General features: G+C 41.3%; 1 protein-coding gene across 3 annotated transcripts in view; it reads left to right on the top strand.

The window, feature by feature from the left end:
• The first annotated feature begins 9,888 nt into the window (after positions 1-9,888).
• Positions 9,889-25,388, top strand: part of CDH13 (cadherin 13) — a 541,021-nt gene continuing 525,521 nt past the window's right edge. For all 3 annotated transcript variants that reach the window (XM_052797009.1, XM_052797007.1, XM_052797006.1), the window contains exon 1: positions 9,889-10,048. In XM_052797009.1, the coding sequence (XP_052652969.1) occupies positions 10,004-10,048 (45 nt within the window). In that variant the 5' untranslated portion in view covers positions 9,889-10,003. The remainder of the gene's footprint in view (positions 10,049-25,388) is intronic.

Below are 25,388 nucleotides of genomic sequence, written 5' to 3'. Positions count from 1 at the left end.
AGCTGCTTTCCCTAGGGCTGAAGCTGGACAGTCTTGCTACACAGGATGTGGTACATGGGTTTTAGGATCTCATGTTGGCCAATTTTTGGAACCAGACATTGATTACTGTGAGGAATCTCTCAGAAAATGGTTTTAGTTTCACCAGATTTAAACTGCTGTCAGAAAAAATGTTTCTTTTATTCTCTATACAAGGAAAAAATTGCTTCTTAGAAAATACCTCTATTTTGATAGAATACTTCTAGTACTGCAGAATAATTCTTATTTCTTGGGTTTTTTTCGTTACTAAGATCTGTTCAGTACCTAACACAAGAACAGCTGTACTGGCTCCATCCTTCTCACCTGCATTACTTGTGCTAACAGCACCCTGACAGGAACATGGCTTTCCGTTGGCAAGGCACGCTCCCTGCCCTGCAGCTGCGCAGACCCTTTCATTTCCCCCCTGTGCAGCAAGCTACCAGTGTTAGCTGCACTAATGGGAGCTGACAAAAAGACCCGTTCCCTGATTAAAAAAAAAAGGAAAAGAGCAAAATGATGACCACCAGCAGAGTGAGAAGGGTCAGCCTATCCACCTCCTGCTCTTCCATGGGGAGGGACTGCTACCTGCAAGAGTTGATCCTACCTTCTCATCTGAGATAACAACCTCTGCCACCATCACCATTGCTATACAGGTACCACTACACCAATAGCCCCACCACCTCACTTCCTTTTGCTCTGCCCCCTCACCTTCTTCTTAGACATTCTTTTACAGTTTTTCAGGAATGCATCTACACTTGCATCTTAGAGGAGATCAACAGCAACTCTGGCCATAAACAGATGCCTAAGAAAGAGCAGGAATAAGCCACTCTCATATAATCTTTCCCCTGAGTGCTTTTCCAGCTTCCAACTATTTGCAGCTCAGGGGATTTCCTGATCTGATGTTGTTAACCGCAGCGTAAGGAAAAAAGGTATTGTGGAGCTGACTGTGGCTTCTTTGATCTACTGGCTTGTCTGTGCTGGGTTCAGCTTAAAGCAGAACATGCCCAAAGCTGCTCTAATATATACTAGTTGATTGCAGCTCCCAGGAGACTGACAACCTGCTGATACTGGCTGTATGGCATGCACGAGAATATGCAGCACTAGTTTTTATCAAGCATGGCCAGTAGGGTTTCTTAGATTTACTGAAGTCCTATTTTGATTTAAAACATAGGAAAAAATAAGGAGTTAAATACCCAGATGTGGGTCATTCTCACAGCATTCCATTCCTCCAAGTTAAGTGCTTTCTTCCTGCATCAACGAAAGCAAATTTCCAACCCACACTCTATCACATGAGCAGCTGACAAGGGACCTCAGTACAAGAGCTATGTGATGCCTCAGAGCCCCAAAATGACCCACTGCAATCTGTTTTTACCTTCTCTGAGAGGGCCACTCAGGAAAAACCAGATAATTTTGTGGTCACAACCTGACTGAGGCAAGATAATATGAGAATATTTTGTTCTAGTGCTAGAGGATCTAATTCCATCAATTCAAAAGATAGTCTTTGTTTCACTTCGAGGCTAAGCCTAGTAAAACACCCCAGACTGTCTCTTTCTTGGAGTACTGTGTGCATTAAAAACTAAGCCCAAGAGAGATATTACAGATGAGCATGAGGCAAGGTAACCTTCTAGAATCCCAAGGGAGAAAGCAAAAGGAACAGGTTTTTTCCTCATATTTACAAAGGCTTAATGAATTTTACATAAGAAAGATACAAAATTGAAGACAAACAATGAAATACAAAGAGATCTCAAGATACATGATGAACCAAGAATTCATGCATAATATACAATATTTCAAAGGCATGTAAAGAAGCAGTGTAAGAATCAGAGGTTTTTGGTATATACAGAGTAGTTTGTTTGAGAGGTATATCTCCTTAAGGATCCGAAACTTGAAGATGCATCAGGCACAATGCACCTTCTGGATGCAGGAGGGCAGAAAGGATCCTGTGGTTTAGGTTGAGTTCTGTATGGATGTATATTTTTGAGGAGCATTTCAATATGCTCGCTAATAATTGTCTCTAGAAACACTTGCATACATCGTTACAATGGAATACTCAGCTAATTTAAAGGTAATTAATGACCTATTAAAACTGAACCTAGCTGGTTTTAGCTGCTCTTTGAGATGCCACTAGCTTAGTTCTAAAATAATTGCACAGTAGTATGGTGCTACTTTTTATCCAACCTGATCATCAAGCCTATTTATGTTGATTAAAGTACCAGGTTATTTTCAGACTTAAAAAACCAAACAAAATAGCTTTCTGGTTATTTAAAGGACATTCAATTTTCACACATTAATTTTTTTCCTCTGCATCACAAGGACTTTTTTTCTTAAGTCATGTCTAGATCTGCAGAGACAAATTTCCTCTAAGGCTACGTAATATCAGACAGCTTTGTCACAAATGGTTTGATAGGTATAGAAAATTCCATGAGAAAGGGAAATCCATAGAATTTCCCAATGCAATTCCTACTTTTCAAGACTGAGAAAACTTATCATTGAAGAGGATATCATTATTTTGAGTTGGCAAATCTGGCAATGATAAGGAGATGTATCCTAAAATCAATTTTTGAAGCCAAACATGTAAGACTAATCACTTTATTTCCATGCTTAACAGGTGCTGATACCAGAGGGAAAACACTAAATAGCGTATGACACCCCTGAGAAGCATGTAAGATATTTATCTGCCTAAAAGCCATGACAGTTGCATAGAGAAAAGGTTGTGAATATAAATGGGGAAGAAAGTTTAAGGATGGAGGGTGAAATCTTGATGCTGCTGAAATCTATGGCATTTTGAGTTCAGCGGGACAAGGATATCCCTTACCTCACCCTAAGCTTGCCCCCATTACAGAGCTCAGGCTGCCCAGCCTGTTCTTCCAAGTCAGGCCATAAACATGCCTTCTCATTTTATAAGGGAGGTTTTGCTCAGTTCTCTTTTCCTACAACCATGTCTTCCTGCTGGAGCAGCTGTTAGGACACAACCCCCTAGTATCTGACCCCATTTTTAACCCAAGACAGTTTGGTTGCTGCCATGCCCAGGGCAGATACAATTGTGATTCTGATGGAGGGGCTTTGCAACCATGTCTTTATGATAATGATATGTGAAATACAGAGCTGCACTGGCCAGGGCAAACAGTAGCTGAAAATAACACGAAACAGAGCAGTGCACCACTCTCTTAACACATACAGTGCAAGTGGCTATGTCCAAAGTCAGGAGGTTTAACAGCTCTGGGCCTATGTGTCAGCTGAAGTCCTGTGCACAGAGATATTCAAACACTGACACATTCTCCCTCTCTCTTTCAACTATTTTATTCCCCTTAAAATATACTTATGCATCTGCTGTTCCTCTGTGAAAAGATGAAAGATTAAGCTGGCTTCTGGCTGGGTAAGAATGGTGAAATGTGCTACCCATAAGTAAGCTGTATATTCATGGTAGAATATTTTAAATGACCCTTATATCATAAGAAGGGATTTTTAAAAAAATCCATAACTGTGGGAATTAAGAGCATATCTCTCGAATTTGAATTTCCTAGCTGGTATTTGGTTGGGCTTTAGAAACTGTCACACAATAAAGCCATTAAAATTCTGTGGTTAATTTATTCCTGCAGTATTAACTTTCCCATAACTCATGATGAATATCTTGAGTTTGGATATGTCTTAGAAGAACTTCTGACAGTGATAACTTGCTTTTTCTCCCATTTCCTGTGGAATTTTTTTTTTTTTAATGTGTAAAAGAGTAACTTTTCTAATAAACTTGCACAGTGAATTTTTAAATAATGACTTTGACTTTGTACAGTTGCTACCAAAATAGGGAGCGATAAGCTCTTTTGTGCATTTATTTGGTTAATTATTCTGATATGTATTTCTGGGCAGAATTCAGTATAGCAGAGCCTTGGAAAATACACATCCCATTGCCAAAACAAATTTTCTCAGTCCTAGATCCATTCATTTCCTAGACAATAGGTGAGGTCAGAAGGGAAACAAGGAGTCATTCCCTTAATATGGGCAAACCACTAATGAGCTACCATGCATCATATTCTGCTCCAACAGAGCTGTAATTGCTTCCAGAACACCTGTATTTAGGCCAGATACAATCATACATATGGGGGGAGGGCAAAGCAGTAGTGGTGTTAAAACGAGGAGGGAGAAGCACATGTGAGGAACGGAAACAGATAGCCCAGCCAATGAAGACTTTTTAAATTAAACTGCATTTCAGCTTCGGTTTTGCACAATAACAGAGGAAGCTCCCAGGTCCCCCAGGAAGGCTGATGGGTTCTTTCAATAGACGGAAGGGCCAGTGCCTAAGGCATTTAGCTCTATGCTTGACCACCTTTATGATCTTAATCAGGTCCTTTTGCATCCTGTGCCTCACTTTTTCTTCTTCTGTAACATTGCAGGAATATTTTGCTATATCCCTATGCTTTGGGGAAGACAAATATGCTAATGCATGTGAGGTAACTTTGTATTACTGAAAAGTGGGTAAATAGAGGGCCCGAATTCAACTACCTGCCCATGGGTACGTGTAGGATTGCAAGTGACTGAATTACTGCAGACTACCGCTAAACCAAAGTGCCTGGGATCTTCACAGTTGGGGCAAGCTCACAGTGCAAACTCAATTGCTATGATTCAGCTGAAAGGCACAAGTCCATAACAGATATGCGAAAATACCACCACTCCAGAAAACAGTTAGATGCTGGAGGTCAGCTGAAGAGCAGGAGCCCCTTCCACACAGGGGCCCACTGGGAGAAGGGGATAGAAACAAATTTGTTTCCATGAAGCAGATGCTGTGGATGGAGCACCCCACCCACTACATACCTAAGGCTCTTCTCACTGCTTCCCCAGCTTAGTTCAGATGAAGGTTGAATTAAGGCACAGCTTGCTTCTGGTCCAAGTAAGGATTAGAAGATTAGATGTACAGCATTGCAAATTGTCACTCTAGAATACCTTATAATAGCTGAATTTTAGAAGTGGAACATACATTTTGTTTATGCTTAAAGGGCTCAGGGATGCAAAACCAAAAAGTAATAGGGTTTTTTGCTTTAAGAATTGAAGAAAAGGCTCCTGTGGTCATGATAAACAGGGATTATTATTATTTGGAGAGAAAAGGGTGTGATGGTCTCTTAAGGGTTTTTCTAACATGTAAGATTCCTGTTTGACTCACCGTTTTTAGTCCTCTTCTGACAATTGAAACACACCCTATTTCTTTCCACTGAAGTATCAGTTTGTTCCAGTTGCCTGTGACTTGCCTGTTAGCAAGTAAAAAAACAAAACCCATTTACTATCCTAGAGCTTGGGCTGGGATGTAGAGAAACAGTAGACAAAGCATTCAGCAGTCCCATAGGTTTTAGAGAAAGCTGCACTAATGCCAAACTTTCTGTTGCCAATAAGCCTCTAGTGTAAGAAATACTGGTAGGAGTTTGAGGTATTATGGAGATACTGGGTTGGGTACATAATGAAAAGCTGTGGGCTCCTTTCAAACTGCAAAACTCTTTTTTTGGTGTTTTTGTGAATCTTTCTTAAAGAAACTTCAGCTGTGCTAAGACTGAGAATCCCTACCCGAACCTATTTTGGCAGAACTGCCAAGCAGAAAACCACAGTGCCTGGAAACACATTCCTTAACTCTTCACTAAATCAACTCAGTTGCAGACTTCCAAATCTCCATCCTCCAGAATAAAACATTACTGCAGCCAGTTGCTTCACTTCTTCCTGCTGGAGAACCTCAGGCAGGAAGAGGGGATTTCACTTTTGCTGCAGATTCCAGCTCTAGACAGGTACATTTACTACAACTTATCCTCAGGAAGTGGTGGTGGCTCTGCAGGCATTACAGGAGGGTGACATGCCAAACCTGATGGACACAGCAGGTCACGATCACTTTCTCCTGTACTCTGGTCGTTCTTGGAGTGAACCCAGTAGGATTTCGGAAAGCCCTAACCAGCATGTTTTTTCCTAATAACAAGGGCAATGTCAAATACGCTGCAGCTAAGCTTACTCTTTGATTTAGTTTCCTTGACTGAGTTTCTGTTTTACTATGTACTTGGCCCATCTGCCCTAAAAGAAATTAAACTATGCCTGTCCTTTAAGGGCAGATGCTGATCTGATGAGGTTTGAATTGTCTTGGACTGTATTATGCTCCCATATTGGGGGTGTGCCCTTTTTGTTCCTTCTGTCCTAGAGACATGCCACTCAAGCTTACAGCCTCCCAGTTGCTGCCTGTGCTAAAACCTTTTTCCAGGCTTGAAGGAGTCAGAAACCACAGTGTGGTGTAGCAGCCAGTAGTATATAGATTGCCAGTACTATGGCAGGGGAAATAAGTCCTTCTCTCTCACATCCAGGTTTCTTATGTGACTCGCTTTAACGTGAAATTAAACTTCCCTTGTTCTGATAGATTCATAGCAGCTAATCCTCAGCTTTTACAAAATAGTCAGGGCAAATCTTCCGAAGGTCAGAAGGCATTTCTGGCAGCATACAGTCACTCCCTTGTCTGCTAATAGGAGTGTCTCTGACAACACCTTATGTGTTGCAGGCAATTAATACCGTTCCTAGTAGCCTCAGCTCAGCATTGGCCTCTACTGCCAGAGTATGTCACGGAGAGAGAGTGAGTTGAGGTGTCAAGTTGCTCAAGATTTTATAAGTGAAAATGATGGCATCTTGCATTTAAAGACTGCAGAGCATGTTACATCCATCAGTTAACGTAGGCTTGGATGTAGAAAAGGTCTCAGCAGGAGCTTTCTTTGCTCACAAACCAAGGCCCCTCTCAGCCATTGCCTGAACTTACTACACACCTTACATCAGCAGGCAGTGTCTAAGAGAAGCACTGCTTGCTCCGAAAGGGAAGGCCTGAACCCTGGAGCTTCTCCTCAGACCATGCTCTAAACCTGAGGCTGTTAATTCTGTTGCTGCCGCTCCATGGCCTCACAACTCCACGTTTCATTTGTGAAGCAAAATTGCTTCAAGGGGAGGATTAGAGAGCAACCATCCTCCATCACCTGGAGCTTTGCTTCCCAGCCTGCTCCTCAGAGATATTTTACAGAGTTTGAACCTCCTCCTGTCACCTAAGGCTGAGAAGAACTGAGGAACCAGCTCTTAATTTCTAATTAATAACCTAACAGCTTTTCATTAATAATCTAATTAGCAGAGAAGACTGTTCTTGACCCCAGAAGATACAGCCCGGCTGGGAGCCCACCTGCAAGGGGCCAAGCCCTTGTCCTGGGCCTCAGGGGCTGATTTGCAGCAGCTGCCCACCGCCCAAGGCCCCAGTGAACCCCCCCTCAGCACCCAGGGCTGCTGTGTGCTGGATTTTACCTCACCTGAGCAACGCTAAAAAGGCCATTTCCCAAGGGCAGCTAGACCCTGCGTGGGTGAGTGCTGGGGAAGGATGAAGCTGACCTTGTACTGGTGCTCCACGTTGGGCCTGGGCTTGGCAGCAACCTGGGAACGGTTAACCCCGGGAGCTGTTAATTACCGCTCCAGGAGTGGTTAATTACCCCTCCAGGGCACAAATAGGAGCAGCTGAAAGCAGAAGGTTAAGGCAAGAAGGACAGGCCCATAGCAGGAGGGACAGGCCGCAGCAGGAGGGACAGGCTGTGTGGGACTGGAGGGAAAAGGTTAGTGAATTTTTTCTTTTTTTTCTGAAACAGTGCTCTTTCACATCATTCTTAGAGGGTCGTTGCTGTTTCTGGAGGCAAAGGGCTGTGGTAGGTGGCTCCCTTTGGCTGTGAAGGGCTGGAGGTCTGGGTTGGGTCTCTTGGGGGGAAGACCCTGCTCCGGGCCTTGCTGTGGTGCCTGGCTCCTCTGTGGTGAGGAGGGAGACCATGGCAGGAGGCCCAGCCCTACCGCTTGTGCCTGCGGCAGCATGGGGAAGACCTCAAGCTCCTTGTTCCCTCTCTCTGCTCCCTTTGTGGGGTGGCTGCAGAGCCATGCTGTGTCTTGTGCAGAAACTAACTGCACATGTTGGCTCAAATCTCATGTTACTGCAAGCATTATCTTGGAGTGAATCATCTACCCCATGACTTGTTGTTGTTTTTTTTTTTTTTAACTTGGGTTTTTTGTTGATGGTTGTTTTTTTTTTTTTAATGAGTCTCTTTCCTGTGAAACAGGATGCTGTTATGCCTTTGTTTTTTTCAGCCACCACCTACTTCTGGTTGGTCTGGTAACTTGCCCAGCTGTTTGGCCTTCGTTTGTGGGGTTTAAAAGACTGTCCAAATCCCAGTACTCCCATACAAAGGCTGTGCATACTGTAGTACAGCTGGTGCTGTTGTCTGCAGGCTATGCCCTATGAACCCCCCTCCTCCCTGCCTTGTTTATAAACTTCTGAGGTGCTTCTCTTGATGCTGGGACTTGCACTTGGTGGAAAGCTGGGATCCTGAAGGAGCAATGGGAGATGGTCACTTGCTTATCTTAGAGCTCTTTAGGATTAAAAATTTTCTTTTTTACCCTGCTAAACTGGCTTTCTGCCTGAAAAAAAGGGTGAAAAAGAAAGCAACTTACCTGCTTTTTTTTATAAGTATATATGTGTAAGTGATGAAACTTTTGCAGTTATATAGAGCATTGTTATTCCTGCTGGTAGTTCCTGGTGGGTTTGGTTTGAATTCTGATCCATCTTGAGTATTAATTTATACTCAGGTGTGATGGAGGTACTGGAGCAGAGCTGTTGCTCCATGTGAGGGCTTAGACTTGGAAGGACAGTGTTTTCCCTCAGTTTTGGTCCAGTGTGTAACTAAAGGAATATGTGAGCTGTGAGCAGGAGACTAGCAGTGGTTGGGGAAGCTGTCAAACAACATTATTCACAGCAGGAAGCTCCTACTGATGCTGAGGAATTCAAAGTGGTTGGCAGCTCCTTTGAATACATATCCCTTCGAATCTGCCTACCTGCCTTCTGCTCCCCATGTTTCTGCTCATCTTCACTGGTGCAGCAGTCACCTGTGGTGGGGCAGAGCAGAAAGTGGTGGCAGCTGGCTCTGCTGGTTGAGCAAGCAAGGGAAAAGTATCAGTCATGAGAGCTGAGGAGACTTTTGACCCTACTGAAAACGGGGGAAGGGCACTGCTAAGTAACCCTGGTGACTGCAAGAAGACAAGTCAAAAAAGGACTGGACTGTTGTGCTAATGGGGAGTGGCAAGAGAGGTGGAGCTGGAAATGCAGATAGGGAAACTAATTTTTAATCTTTGGTCCATCTGCCTGGTGTTACTTGCTGGGTTGCAACATAACCACTCTGGAGAAAGCAGGTTCTTGAAACATCAGGTCCCCTCTTCCAAACAGGAAAAGTTTTTGTAATTGAAGGGCATGCGCCTTTGAAACTTTGTCCTAGATTCAAATTCATTGAATCAAAAGCCAGTTCTGCCATTACCTGAGCAGTTAATAAAATCTATTGCCTTATGATGGATTTTTTCTGCAGGCTAGAATTGATCTGTCTTCGTTGTGATTTGTGAGATTGAGGGGAAAACACAAAATATAATCTGTATTTCTGCTGCACTGAAAAATTTCACTGTGTTCTTCTTCTAAGGCTTGGAAGTAACTAAAACTGCAGTGGTCATTTTTTTGATTTATTGAAAATAAAGCATACCTTATTAACATTTTAATAAAGAGAATCTCTTTGCAGCGGTGCTCAGAGTTGCTCTTATTTTCTCTCTGTGCAATTCCATTCTCTAAAAGGGAAAATACTATTGAGATCTGTAAGGCATGATTTGTTAGACTGAAACTAAACACACAAATACACCAAAGCAAAATGCTTTCTAAAGGTGCTGTGTCTGTGAGAGGTGCTTGCCCAATATGTGTGATGCAAAATGGGGATGCTTTGTGAAGAAATCATCCTTGTAAAGCCATTGGTTCTGGTCATCAGACTCTATCCAATGCTTTAGTGATGATGCTGCTGATCTATTTGGGAAGTTGGCTGGCTCTCAAGGCAGAGTCTCTTCTCAAAGGCTGTTTCACAGTGAAAATATGCTCAGTGCAGCCGAGTGCATGAATGAAAAAGCCTCTGGTACCTTCTAGTCTGGCAAAATGCAGCACAAAACTCAACTTACTCTGTCCTTTCTGCTGTCCCAGGTAAGAAATGTGTGGTTTTTTCCTTGCTTTCTTTCATCTGCCTTCTCTTGTGCATTTGGATTTGAAAGTATTTGTAATTCAGGTCTGATTTCTGAGTAATTATATGTTGCTTGAATTACTGTTGAAAGATGCAAGATCTCTGCTATAAGCCAGTTGCTACGAATGTAGAATCTCATAGTACCTTGATTTAGAATTACAACAAATTTGCTGTGTGATATATAGCATTTTTTGGTTTCCCTTCAGGAAGGGTGGTGGGGGGAAATCTTTCAAGTGTCTCGGTTGCAGCTGCAGCAGCAGTATTTTCTGTCATATCAAATGCTGCAACTTTGATTTGCCTCTTTCCTCTGTGGCTTTTGCTGGGTAGTAGGCTTATAGGCAGTTCATGTTATTTATTGCCTTTTTTTAAAAAAAAAAAAAAAAGAGGGGGAATATGGAGGAAAAATAAAATCAGACCTTGCAAAAGGTTCCCTTTCTCGTACTCTCTTGATAGATGTGTAATACTCTGTTAGTGACTTGCTATGTAGCCTTTCTCTTATTAAATGTAATAGATCCCCCTCTGCCAGAAAGCAGAGGAAAAAACACCCAGCCTTAAAAACACGGAGCTGCTAAAGCCCTGCTGCTGCTGTCTGTCAAAGCAAAGGGACTCTCTGAGCTTTGACTTCTCAATACCTTCTGGTTGCTCTCTTTTCCTCTTGCTGCTGTTACAGGGCTCACTTTTTGGAAGCTCTGGGGAGGTTTGAAAATCCTTTGTTGTTGTCCAGCTTGAATGCATCCTTCCTTCTTTTGTCTTAGGAGCTCTGTAAACTCTTGCATTTAGTGACAGTGGCACTGGCATCCTGTGCACTGAGTAGAGATAAAAGTTAATTCCTTTTTGACTTGCGATTGAGTGGTTTTGTTAACCCTTAGGGGGTTGCTGGGTTTTAGAGCACTGAACTAGTGCTCGGGACGCTGAGTCTGTGCACTCGTGTTTGTGTAACTGCAATCTCCAGCAGGCATTTAGTCTGCTTTTTCAAAATAGGATGATAAGGAGCAAAATGGTGAGGGATCACTGTTGGGAGAGCTTTACTGCTGAGAGGAGGTACACCAAGAGTGCATACATAGGAGCAGCAGGGTGAACTGAATGCATATATGCTGTGGATCAAGGCTAGGATATTTGGGTCCTGATGAGGAGTAAAAAAGCATGAATGTGGGTGGCTGAAGTTATGGGACAGTGGGAGACTCAGTGACTGGGCACTGATGTGAGCAAACACATAGGCATTTGGGTGGGTTCAGGATAACAGTCCTGCTTCAGGGACTGTAACAAATGAAAGCAGCTGCTTTGGGCCATAGGTATGGTGCCTGAATGTACTGGTGAAGGATGAGTTTGAGGAGCCAGAGCAGTGTGTGCTGGTGATATATGCAGTTTCTTGCAGGGCCTCCCTAACAGCTCTGGCTGAGGCTCTGTGGACTGTGTAGAAGGGCTGGCCAGTGGGCAAGCTGCTGCTCCTGGGGAGGGCTGAATGGCTCTGGTGGGCTGGGGATACCCAAAGGGCTCCTGGGGGGGAGAAGTTGTCAAAGTGGGCTGAGATCCAGCCTGGGCAGGCAGCTGGGCTGGCAAAGCTGCCAGTGGGAGGCAATGCTCAGGGAGCAGAGGGGCTGGCAGGGTGGGGGAGAGAGGGCACAGACAGTGTAAAGTTAACCTGTGGATATACTGAGCTGTGCTCCCTCACCTTGGGTTTGAGACCTGCCATCTGGACTGCGGTTTGCTTGGCTTTTTCTGTGCTTTCAGTCTTTTTTTTTTTTTGTCCATCTTCTCTAGCACAGTACTGAATTAATCAGCTTGAGTTTGGATTTTCTTTAGTGGTCCGTTGTAGGAAGAGCAGTATGTATATGATAGAGAAGGACAGACTTCTAAGGCCTATTAAACCACATAGCGGGCTTTTTTTTAACATCAGTGTCTACTTTAAAAACTTACAAGGTGCAGAACACCTGATTTTGAAAACTGAACTTTATTGATAACTTTCAGCAATACTTCAGAGTTTTTTCTCTTGCTGGGCTGAGATGAGTTCTAGTATACTGCAGGGCTGAGCTTGTGGTGCTTTAGCTTTTCTTTGTATTTAAGTGCTTAAACTGTACCTTCTTTATTGGCACATGTAGCTTTATCTGGCAATGTCTCTACCTGGTGATTTAATACATCTATGAAGTAAACTTGGAGATTGTGTCTAGGAGTTAATGAATTTGGGAATGAATTAGACTATAATAAGGAAGTGTATGTAATTCTGTCTTCAGGTATAAGGTGGTTGAGTCTCGGTAGGTTAAAGTATGAACTGAAGGTGATAGCATGCTAGGGAAAGAAAAAGGAATTACTGAAATGCTGTTTGGCTTTTCTTTGACACCACATGCACAACTTTCATGTGACAGGAAGAGTAAACAGAAGAATGTGAGAAACAACATATTAAACAAATGCAGCCATCTGGCTGTGTAGTGGTTGTAACACATTTTGGGATTTTTTTGTAAGTTTTCTTTTTTTCCCCTCCCTTATATGAGCATTGTATTAGCAGTAGTAATGATGCCTAGTGGAACCAGCAAAGCTCAATTTTGGTAAAATGATTGCTAAGCAATAGCAATCTAGTAATGCAATACTTTCTGTGGAAGTAGAAGATAGGAATAACTTAATTTCAAAGTAATGATAGCAAAGTTTACAGTGTAGAAAAAAGTTTGAGGAAATTCTTAATGTTCATAAGAACATAAATGTGTGATTTATTAAAAGATCACTTCTAAAATTACTAACTTTGGGTTTGAGTTTTCTTGGTCTGCATCCAGTTCAACTGTTCTTGTTAAATATAAAAGAATTGCCTTTTGAGGCATTAAGAGGATGAGGATGGGGAATCACTTTTTTATCTCAACAAAGCCACCTGTTAAGTACGCTTGTAAAAATTGTGGTAAACAGGTGCATGATAAATGAATTTTTTGTTTTGCAAAGATTTAGTGTACACTACTACCAACTGTTTGTCCTGTTTTCACCGAGAACTGAACATTAGCTGGAGTAGCTGAGGAAGATGTTTCAAGTAATCCTTTAATTCAGGATCACCTTTAAAACTACAAAGCATATCTATAATATACAGCTTTATTGATCTGAAGCTGACAATAAAAACGAAGTGTACTCTGGTAGCTTGTGCAGTTCACTATACAGTGTACAGTATGCAGCAAATACATACAGATTTTTAAACCTATCAGATCAGTGTTTTTTACCTTTTTCCCAAAGGATATGTTCTAGGGCCTATATGCAAAATATTTGTTTTAAAACAAAAGTTTACAGGCTTGCCTTTCTATGTTATGCATTTCATGCAGACAGATGAATCAATGTAAAATTTGTAAATAAATCTTATGAGATGAGAAAAAATCTCTTTTTGATAGCTTTAACAGTAACTGTCATGTTCCACTGGGTTGCAACTAAGTCAATTGGAAAAACGTACAGATTTTATAAGCTTGTCATTATAGTGATTCGAGAAAATTAGTCCTAAAACACTTTGCCCAAATGCATAGCCCACGCTGCTGCATTCTTAAGCTTTTATTTTTTCAAATTCTCCAGAAGAGGGCTCCATGCGCAGCTTGAAAGTCAGTACCCATGTACTAAATGCAAAAGAAATTTATCAGCTTCAGGAAAAAAGAAAAATCTTGCTCACACAAAGTCTGTTGATATAACATTAAAGATTACGCTCAAATTCTGACCAAGCATTTCCCAGTTGTATCGTATTGCTGTAGGTCTTATTTTGCTTAAGACTGCTTATTATTTGAGAGTTCTAGAGAAGTCGTATGTCTCTTGTGCTATATCAGAGTTGTAAAAATGCTTTAAAAATGTTAGAGAAACTCAGTTGCCAATTATTATATATAATTATTTGTACTGAAGAGTGTTTTGTGAGTAGGCTGACACTTACTCCTGACAGTTTCAGGCCATCGTTTTTGCTTGTGTAGTCAAAAAGATATTCTGCTTACATATCTCATTCAAAAGATGGTGTCTCCCAAAACACAGAGCCATTCCAGCAGTCATGCTGTGCTATTTGTCAAATATTGCCTTGGAGGGAAGGTTGGCCCTGGTGAATTAGTATGACTTTAGATAACAGCTCTCATAATTTAAAGGTATTCTTACATAGGACCTGACCACACTCCTTATTGCTAAGTAAGGGGGATTTGTTGCAACAGATGAGTGGAAACTAGTCATGGAAATGCTCCTAGAGTTATGGTGTTACGATTAAACTCACTTGAGACTCTACCTTGCAATTTAAGGTGTAGCTCAGGCAGTATGTTGGGACCTGGTTTCTGTTTCTGAAGACCAAAAATTGAAAAAGGTTATTCTAGCACATGTAATATCTTTGTGCTGTGATCTGTTGGGGGTTATTGACTTGATTTTTAGTGACTTGTCAGCTAAAACTAGTATTTCTAAAAGGTATCTCAACAGACCAGTGCAACAGGGACTATTAGAACTATATAGATAGCAACAGTGGTGCCTATTCAAGAAGACAAGAAGTTCTGCCTTGCATTTTCTTCCTGTTTGTTGTTAGGTGAGTAGGCTCTTCCCATTTTATTAATATGCAAGGACAAGCTAGATAACAGGGCTGTTATACTCTTCCTGCATCACTGCTGGAGTCTTATCTCTAATCTTCAGCTGCTGGGCTGTACCAAGGTGCTGTGTCAGGTTTTTGGCCTCAGTTTTTAGAATTCCTATGCCAGCATAAGCCTTTCGTGAGGAGGGGGGCTTCATTTGGGACTTGAGGCAGAAATGTGAGGTTAGTGGGTTTTTTAATTGTTTCGTGGAAATAATGTCTTCATTCTGTCTTTGACAGGTATAAGCACAAAATTCTTTTTTGTGTATTGCTAGTATTCTAACCAGCAAAGCTTCATCTGTGCAGGCAAAAAGACAAATCTACCATGTCCACTGGGGAGGAGAGACAGAATGAGAGGGATTTATCATCCTTAGGAGACTAAGTGGGCTATAGCTCTTCCCAGTTAACTGTGGATGATACTAGTGGGTTCTTGATCATGGCCATATGGTTGCACTGTGCCCTGCCCTAATCACCAGATGGATGGGATCAGCCCAGATGGGAGACTGTTTTTTTGTCACTTCATGTGTCCTGCAGCTAGCACAATGTTAGTATATACAAATCAGTAGGATATTAAATGCCAAAGAGGAGTGAAAAATAAGGCTTGCTTTATTAACCACTGTTTCATTATGCAAAGGTCTTGGAAATTTGCCCACTGCTTTTTTATTTCTAGTGTTGTGATGTGGACTGTATTCTCTGTCAAACGGAAGAATCTAATTCTTTAAAAGCCTTACTGCTTTGTATGAGGAAACTCATTCCACTACTAACTTATCCAATATTCTGCTGTTTTGCACCATTAATTTTCTTGGCTAAAGAAAAAAGGAGGAATTTAAGATTTGGTTTGATGGAGCTGTTTAAAACAGTTCTAAGAACAAGCTAAAATAAATATGAGCTATTAAGAGTGGGGTGGGGTGAATCTTTTCAGCACATAGCAGTGAGCAGTATCTCTAACCACTTGGAAAAGCTGATTAAGGTGTTTAAATAACTTCTGATATCTATGAATATCCATGTATGGATGTCTAATTTGGTATTCTTATGGGCCTTGTTTTTAGGGAGCTGAACATCTACCTTCAAGCTTTTGAAGTGTCCCAAAATTGGGCACCCACATGCAGTTCTCTGAAATTAATAAGTTTTTATTGCCTAAGGTTCCTTAGACTCAATTTATTAAAGGTTCTACTCCCCAAACTATCATTTTTAAAAAAAAAAAACAACCTAATAATAGCTATCTATAAACTCTTTTGTTCTCTTGCTGTGAACAACTAATGTTTAATTCATTATTGGTAACGGCAATGTATATATTTCTAAAAGCTAATATTTAATTCCCTAGGACTTTGCAGTCTGGGTGTAATGAAGAGCAAATAATTCTTGTGTGTATGAAGGCTGTGTTTAATAGGAGTATAGATAGAAAGTGGGTTTCTAAAAGTTTGAGAAAGTTTTTGGCAAATGAGTAATCATGGCAGATGGACCTTGTACTTGTGTCTAACAAGGACTCAGAATGCTGAAAACCATGGGTTCTAGGCTGTTAATCTGTCACAGCACTGTTAATATGGCTGTATGCAAAGAAATATGTAAACACGCAACTCAGATTTAGGATAAAAGATGCTCACTTGCAAATATCCATACCTGTAAGCTTTTCTCAGCTATGACTACTTGTGTGCTGAAGACTACTGTTGAAGGTTACCCCTTTTTCCTCCCCTGAGCTATGTTGAGTGTAAGTGCTCTTTATCTGCTCTGGGGCAAAGCTGGCAAGCTTGGCTAGAAACACAGCTGGGAGAGTACTGATTCTATACATTAATGGTTGTCTGCCACATGGACAGTAACACATCTGTGGCAGAGGTAGAAAGAGGATTAATAACTTCTCATATTGCTTCAAATCAATCCATAAAACTGTTAGCACATTGAGTTTTGTTTGAATTGCTATGGAGCAAAAAACCATGTTACAACATACTTATCATGCTGATAATCGGCTCATCTACTTTATAGACACTTAATCTATTTCTTTTCATTTTCTTGGCATAACTTGGAATTGCAAGAAGGGTTTCTGTGCAAACTGTCTTTAAAGAAGAGTCTTGGAGTCAAACATAGGGGATTTTGAACCTGTAAGAGTAAAATAAAAGCTGCCAGCTGTCTGTGGAGTCACTGTATAAAGGTAGAAATTCTAAGCTGCTGTAAATTTGTCTGGATCCACTAGGGAGCTATCCCAGCATCCATGAATTAGGAGTATGATCCATAGCTTGTATAGATGATATACAAGGACAGAGGCAGGGGGGAAATCATGTAAAGTTGCCCCTTCCCCAGCCTATTTTAGTTTTCTTGATGCAAGATGGTCTTTGAAGACTCCATTACATTTTAACCTTGAACCAACTGTTGGTAACTGCTTGGGAACAGAGAAAACGCTGGGAACAGTGTTCTCAAGATCTTGCATTTTCCCACAGACAAACTTGCTGGCTTTGAGTTCCCCTACTGCCAAATAAGGTGTATTTATACATTTCTCTAGAGATGGCCCTGTTTTCCCTGAGGAACCAGGTTTTATCAGACAACAAACAACTATATCAAAACATTAGAGCTGAACATAGCACTGCTCTACATTTGACAAAGCAGGAAATCCAGAGCATCTGGTACTTTGCTGGCTAAGTGAAAGGAGGTGGAATTAGCCATTAGAATCGAATGGGCATTTCCTTCCCTGTTAAACCCATTGTTTCAGACCTCTGTCAGAGGAAGCTGAGCAACTCCAACTGTGCTACACAGCAGGAATGGATATCTCAGCTGAGGTTTGAGCTGTTCAGGACAGTTAGATAACTGGCCAAATTAAAAGGTGTTCAGTTTGACCTTCTGCCATGATAAGATAGCCGGTCTTGTAAGTGCCAGGAAGTCATGGATATTATCTACCATCCTTATTCAGGTGAAATGCAAAATGAAAAACCTGTGGGTAAAGATAAATGAGAATGGAATTAAAATAGAACAATACATAAAAATCAGTGTTGATTTCTGGGCATTTGTATTAGCCTGCTATGTAAAGGTTGTATTCTGTGCCAGGCTAAGTGGTTTTATTCTTTTCCAAAATGTCTTTTGCTTTCATAGTTCATGATCTGATTGAACTAACTGGACTCTCAAATCTATAAATCTTGATTCATGAATATAGATAATTCTATCAATTTACTGATATACAGCTCCGACCTGAACACTAAAGTAGTTAGGCCCATATTTGATCACCTTTCCTTAATGTGTCAATATCATTGCAGGAGACATTCAGTGGGACAAAGATGTAAGGATGGTCATTAAAGCCTAGCAGTAATGGGAAGTACACCTTTTTGCACCTCCTTACGCTTCTGTTCAGAAATAGATAAGGATCTGACATTCGCTTCTGTTCTTGGAATTGTTATTTTCCTCTAATGCTTTTAATTAAAAGATCTTATTTAAAAATGATAAAGAAGAATACAACCTCCAGTTTTAAATGTCATCAGTAGTTTTCTGTAATTGTTGTATCTATGCAGTTTAGTTATCAATGCAGAAGTATAGCTTTTTGTGCAGTGAAGATATTGATTATTGCAATCTGACAAAACAGGAGCTCTTTAGATGATAGTTTTGGATATGAGGTAAGATTACCTTTGGAAATAAAGTAAGGATGCTGGGAATAAATCATGAAACTTGTATCTTGTGGCAATTACTTCTGATCTTGCATGTGTCTCAACTTCAGTTTTCTGAGTTTACAATAGCAAAACACTTGCACTAATATGGGAGCAGGTCTCCAGCGGACATGGATTGATTGCATTGCCCTGCTTTGTGTTATCTAGGTGAAGGATGGTTAGTATCAATGCCGTGTGCATTTCCACTGTGTACGTACTGGGAGGCTTACATGGCTTCTATTACTATTATATCTGAGTGCCCTGCAAATGGTAATGAATTTATCCTTGCTTCCCTAAAATAAGTGCTGAGTTACGACAGGAACATTATTCTGAAATGGGAGACAGCCTCCAACATCTGCCTGTTTCAATGACTTTAGTTCTATTATCTTAGCTGAGTAATGATGTAGGCTGCTGTCACTTTTGCTGCTGGTGTTGATTCAGTAGTGACAGTTCATTGTACTATAGAAAGATTAATTCTGATTGGAGGGAGCCCAGAATAAATTCAGTCTTTAGGCCAATCAGAAGCTGCTGGTGTATGTAGTACTATTTTAATAATGCCACTCAACTTTCAAGAATAATTGGTTATGATTTGCCAAAGAACTACCTATCTCTCTACAGCTAGTATTTTGCTTATAGAGGAAACTAAGAAGAAAAAATGTTTAGCTAATCATAACTGCAAAGAGTTTTCTTGTGCATAAGAGGAGAAAGGAGTGTACTTGCTTATAACTGGTGTTGATGTGATGGCTGCTGGCAAAATGATCAGTTGGAGCAGAGGATGAGGCTGGCAGTGCTATATATACTTACAGCATTTGAGACCAAACCAGTTTCGTGTAGAAGATGGGCAGATAATGTACAACCAACTATGCTTCCAGTGCTTGGGTATGGGAGGGGTGCTGGATATTTCTACTGCAATGTGAGATGTATTCTCAATAGCAGAATATTTCCCCCACTGTCTGTTCACTGATAAAGGTTCCCATCTTCCTTCCTTTCTTCAGATTGGAGGAACCAGAGCTACCAAAAGCTTGGGTTTCTCTAGTAGGAGGTGAGCTGCCTGGTCATGGCTGTTCTACTCCTATGTCCAGTTTCTGGAAGTGTGATGTTGCTGTCCTAAAGTGTCATTGTTAGTGAGATGCACCTAAGTGTTTGAACTCCTGGGGGGACAATGATACATGGATGGACCATTTGTTACAAGCCTGAAACATGAGAATCTGTAGACTTTTATGGACTATTGAAAGCTAATCTCTGACTTTGTGGAACAGCTGCCTCTTCCTGTATGGCTATGTCCCTCTGAAATGAGGATTCAATCTTCTTACACTTGCTTCCCAAGAATACAGTTTTCAAAGCTTTTGTTCCTTCATGAGTCAAAAGGACACAAGCACAGAACCTGTTTCTTGCTGTGCATGGGAGCTAAATGTTGATTATGCGTGGCTGAAGGAGCTTGGCTAAAACAGAAACTGACTTGGTTGTCTGCCATAACTCATGTTGTACCTGAACAAAATCGTTTTTCCAGCTTGTTCTTGACTTCTGATTTCTGCACGCTCTCTGTTTTTGGAGTCTAGCTGGGATATGAAGAAAGAAAAAGCAATCATGCACAGCATGAGTGGTTCTCCCTGCCTTACCTCCAGGCTGACTGGAAGCATCAGCATTCCTGTAATTTCCTTGTTCAAATTACTTTTTTCTCTGTTCTACTTCATATGCTCAAAAAAATTCAGGTAGTCTGAGTGCTTTTAGTTTTTCTACTCGAACTTTCTTCCAGAACTTCTAGTTTTGGGGGAAAGGGTGAATACTTCTTGCTACTGTGGTTTAACTTCTCTTAGATGGGCTTGAACAGGCCCTTTTGGAAAGTCCATACCTGGTTTTGGTGCTTATAGATGTCTGTCTTTTGGTGATAGATAAGAAGATGATGGGGATTTTCCTGCAGCATGAGGAAAACCAGACACACTTAAGGAGTCACTTTCCTTTAGCGTTTTACCCAGTGATAATAACCAGGACCTATGTAATCTGCAGATTGCCTAGAGTTAGTGCAGTGTTAGTGTAACCTCTAGCTAATGTGGTAGGCAACTATAAGCATTGTACTCTTAGTACTTGTGTATCTGGCCCAAATCTTGTGCATTTCTCGGTATGTTTGTATTATTCTACTCCTTTCTCCCTCAGTTCCCTAAGGCAGTCTAGTTCTATCTGCACGTGTGCAAAAGAGAATTGAATTTAGCTGCCCCATTAATGGTTTTAAGTTGGTGATCTCTTAGAGCCAGAAGTGCTGGGATAGTTATTTAGTATACACATGCTGATATAGCTGCTGAATTTCTTGTCCCTTTCCTTGGCTGACTGAGGAATACAGGAAAGATCAAACCTTAACACACAAAAATGGAAGGAAAAACAAAACCGGGGGTGGGGGAGAAAAAAAAAAGTGTATTCAATGTCCTGTAACTTTTTGCAGCTGTTAGGATTTGGAAAGCAGCATTTTATATTTGTGATGCAGTTAACAGGTGTATACAGGAATGGAGTGCAGCATCTAGTCTGATTCTGCTTGATTTCCATGTCTTCATTTAGGTGCAATCTTACCTGATAGTTTAGGCTGACACCCATATCCAGAGCCCTGCTCATATATGGATCTGAAGTTGTTGGCACAGGAAACAGCAGTACTCTACTCTGTTTTATGCACGTTTGTGTATCAGCATGCTGGTTTACAAGAGGCAGGAAATTTAATCCTTTGTAAAACTCTGTTTCCAGCACTCATTAGCTGCCCAGCCACAGAACTCTCCTCTCTTCTACATTTTGTGTTTTGGTGTGACTTTTTTTATTATCATTTGCTGTATGTCTTAATGGACAATATTTATCTCTGCTGCTTTGACATTGTTGTGTTCGTGATCATTAAATCTGTTCTACTGATGCTTTGTGAGACTTGTTACCACACAGATGAAATAAAACTTAGGAGATACCTTCCTCTAATTAACTAGTTGGCTGGGGAGGGAATGGGAGAGAACAGAGGACAAACTGGGTATAAGGTGTGAGGCCAAGCCAACCCTCATTGCAGGAAAACACATTGCAGTTTCTTTTGAAACTGTTTGCGTGTCACTTCTTTAACTGTCTGAAAGGATTTTATGTATATCAGAAAGGTTGTTTCCCACATTTCCTCTGTGTAACACAAGCATACTTTTTAACTGCATACTGATGGAAGTGAGTATGTCCCAGAGAAAATGGAAAGGTAGGAAAGGGCCAGAGAGCTTGGGAGGGGAAATACAATGCTTATGGCCTTCTAGCAATAAACATGAAGCAAGCCAGATACCAAGAAAAGCTGGATAATGTCTTGCTGAAATGAGTATTATGGGGCAGCTGTTATGAGAGAAATTCTCCAAAGTTTTGTCAGATATTGCGTGATTTCCCTCCCCCTACCACTTTTGCTTATATATGATTTGACAGACTTAGCCCCTTTCTCTTATTTTCTGACATCTTTTAGAGGCCAGATGAAGTGCAAAGATTAAAGGGCAGAGAACCTGACTTCAGGCACATACGCAAACTAGCTGTTAGTTTTCTGCAGGTTCTTCTGTGCTTAAAGCAGAACTAACCCTCCCCTGAAAACTGAACATACAATTCATGCACAATGGATCTACTGCTGACACCGTATTTCTGGGGTGTTTGCACGACTTGTGATTTATCTGGCAGTGCTTGAGTTAAAGCACTGGTAAAGAGAACACAGCAGAAGGTAAATACATTTGACCTTTCAAAACATTGAAAAGAAAACAAAAATGGAAAAATAGTTACTTTGCAGTTTTTTCCTTGTATGTGTGTAATGACTGCAAGCAAACTAGCATTCTTATTTCTGCCTTCAGAGCCTGGGTAGAACAGAGGCTTCTAGACCTGAGATCCACTGTTTATACTTGCTGTTCTCAGGACAGTGTGTGAGTTGGCCTGATGCTGGAGTAGAGGTACAAGTCAACTTTTTCTCCAGTTTGGGGATTGGCCTGTAGTTCAGGTCTGCTGCATCCCCAAATCTTTACTGTTTGATAAGCTGTGCTTGTATAATTGGCATGCTGGTCTTGGTTCACTTGCCTGATGGGCAGGAGTCTATTTCAAGTGTGAAGTATCATTGCAACTGTCACTTTAAATCAGCAGTACCAATACAGAAGTAAGGCTTGGGTACCTGTGGAAAGTTTCTGCCAAAATCCTCAGCTAGCTGCAGCCTTAGTTAGCTTGGATGCAGCCACCTCTTAATACTGCTGTGAGCAACTTTTTAAAGTGAGTAATTCCATGGGTGCTTTGTGGTGTAAATACTCCTGTTCAGTTAGGGCTTCAGTGCGTTCCCTGCAGGGTTCAGTCTTGCCCTGAGTTAACCCCTCTGAGAAGGGCTGGGGTTTTTAAATAGCAGTGTGTCTGAGTCAGGGACATGCCAGGCCTGTTATGCTACCACTCCTCATGTCATGACTGCTCTTGGGGAATATGTGTAGCTCTGAATGTGGCTCCAAATATGATGGGAACTGAAGATCTTCCCTCATTTTCCTTGTAAAACTGTTGTTGATTTGTGACTGCATTCCTTTGCTTTAAAAGTGTAGGAAGTACATGCAGTACATCTCTCCCAACTTACAAGCTAGAGATGTACATGGTGCACAGAATTTTGTGCCAAGCTCTGGGGGTAGGGATAGGCTTTGAATGCAGTGATCGGGGTAAACTTTTCTCTTAAGCCTCTTTAGGGAAGGGAGGGAAGGCTATGCAGCACCTGGGGTAGGGCTCTGATCTGGTATTGCTACAACTATTTTTGGTATTTCTAAAACTACTTTGCAGTTGGTGCACTGAAATTTGGATGTTTTGGGGGTCTGAAGCTGCTTAACTGTAAACAGGAGCCCCTCCTTGATTTATTTGTACTACCCTGCTGCTTGTCACATGCTGGTAAAGTCCAGTGCAGCAGGGAGAAATATTTTTCCCTTCACATCCCACTTTATTTCCTGGTTCACCATGTAGTTGCCTCCTGTGGCTGTGGCTATATGAATTTCATTTAATAGCAAATCTCGAGCAATCTGTTTAAATAATAATTGCTGTGTCTCTTAATTTGTCCTTCTTCCGTATGTTTGTTGTGAATCGGTGACCTATTTGATCAGCTAGCTACCTTGGCACCTGTAAATCTCTGGTTTTGTTAGTGCTATTGGCAAGGTTTCTTGCTGAAGCAAGGCTGCTGGACTGGAAGGTGTGTAGTACTCGTGGAGCCTGAAAAGAGAGGGAGACAAGAAAGTGTGACTGTAGTTTTATGGGTAGAGAACATCCTTCAAGGAAGGGATTCTTTGGTATTCTGTCTTATTTAGTAACTCTTTGCTGTAAAATATGTAATTAGTCTCTGGATAAGCAGCACTAGTACAGCAAACTTACCATCTTTCCCAGACAAGGTTTTAACTGTTCCATTCAAAGTTATGCTCCTTTTTTTGCTTGGTCTCCTTCTGGCCCAAGGCATCTTATTTGTGTAACAGCCTAGCTTTGGCTGGACAAAAGTAGGGCACGGAGCTTTCTTAAGCAATAGCTGTGGCTTTGAGCATCCTTAGGTTGAGGAGGGTTTTGAGCTTTGGCCTTCCCCTTGTCCAGCAAAGTCTTTGTGGACTTTGATTGATTTTTTTTTTTTTTTTTTTTAGATTCTCTCTTCAGACTGTGCTGCTTCATTAAGAATCTGAACTGTAAAGCAGTGTCTTTTTCCACCAGTGACATGCATAAGGCTGACCTTTGACTTGAACACAAAGTTTGGTGTCAACCTTGTCCCACTACCAAATATAGTGTAAATCTTACTGACAAGGTCTCCAGGCAGCTGTGGTGATGTGTAGGCAGTGAATGTGTCTCAATGACAGAAGTAATTTGTGATCTCTGTACTTAGCACTGAAACACACTTGCTAACAGGCCCAGAGGAGTGTTGTTTCTTGCTGTCCCTTGCCCTGTTTCCATGTGGACACCCTCCCTTGAGCTGTGGCTTGCCTTGCTGTGCTTGGCTAGCATGCCTGGGGGTCAGAGCCCACCCCTGGCACCAGGGAATAGCTGCTGGCCCTGGTAGGGATAACTGTGCTCACAGCACTTGGAGCTTTGCTTCTCTCTTAACAGCCTCATCCTTCTTCAGCTTCTTGATTTCAAGTGTCTGTTGAAGCACTGTAAACAGATTTCCTTCAGTTGTGCGGCACTACGTGCTCTGTTGCAATACATTTTGTCTACTTTAAAGCTGTTAGTGATTCATTAGTTTACAGTTCCAAAAACCAATTCCAAAGGGATCACTCATCTCCCTAGAGCAGTGAAGATATTTTCAAGCTGGCTACACAGTGCTATGGCAGTGTTTTTGAGACTTGCCTGGTTCAAATCATGTGGCAGTGATACTGCCAAAGGCTGCCAATTCAATGGAGGATTGCACACAGATTCCATGGGTGGGAACTTGCAATATTATTAGACACAGCTAATAATAGTTCCTCTTGACTTCTGAAATGTCAGAATGGTCTTGTGGGTAACTGCACTTTGGAAAGCATTAACCTTTTGTTTGCTACCAAGAGTAGTCCCTGACATGTTTAATGCTGCATTGTGCTAGTAATACATAAAGGAAGTATATTGGAAACCAGGTGTCTTAATATATTCTGTCTGCTAATTGACTAGTGTCAAGATCTGGGAGTTGCAGCATCAGTGTGGGGACCCATGACTGTGTCCTGTGTGTGTACAGTGACTAGAAAGATAAGCTTCTGCTATCCAGAGCTTCTAAGATCTAATGAGCGTGCCTCTGCCTCATTTTCCATATCTGTAAAGGGCTTTGAAACCTAACAGTGAGATTTCTCTAGTGTACTATTAAAAAAAAAAACAAACTATGCTAACATAAAGAAGCAACTCTGTTTTCTTTGAGAGGGGTCAGTTACTGTCTGACAGACTGTCCAGAGTCAGGTCTCCAGGGTTTCTGGAGTTTCTATCTCCCTGACCAATTGCTCTAGAGCTGGGTCTTCTGGCAGGGAACAATAACTCTGCTTTGCAGGGAACTTCCAAAGTTTAATTGCTTTATGAACCAAGTGAAACCAAAAATAAAAAGTCTCTAAATGCTCTGTGGAACTAAGTTAATACTCTTTCTTACACTAGTTGTTTATTTCTTTTTGCTGTCTAGTGCATCTAGCAAGGTACCAGCAGTATGTGTTC

This window comes from Harpia harpyja, chromosome 9, assembly GCF_026419915.1.
Source record: "Harpia harpyja isolate bHarHar1 chromosome 9, bHarHar1 primary haplotype, whole genome shotgun sequence".
NCBI classification, from domain to species: domain Eukaryota; kingdom Metazoa; phylum Chordata; class Aves; order Accipitriformes; family Accipitridae; genus Harpia; species Harpia harpyja.
The sequence above is the reverse complement of the archived record's forward strand: the minus strand, read 5'-3'. Positions and strand labels throughout refer to the sequence as shown.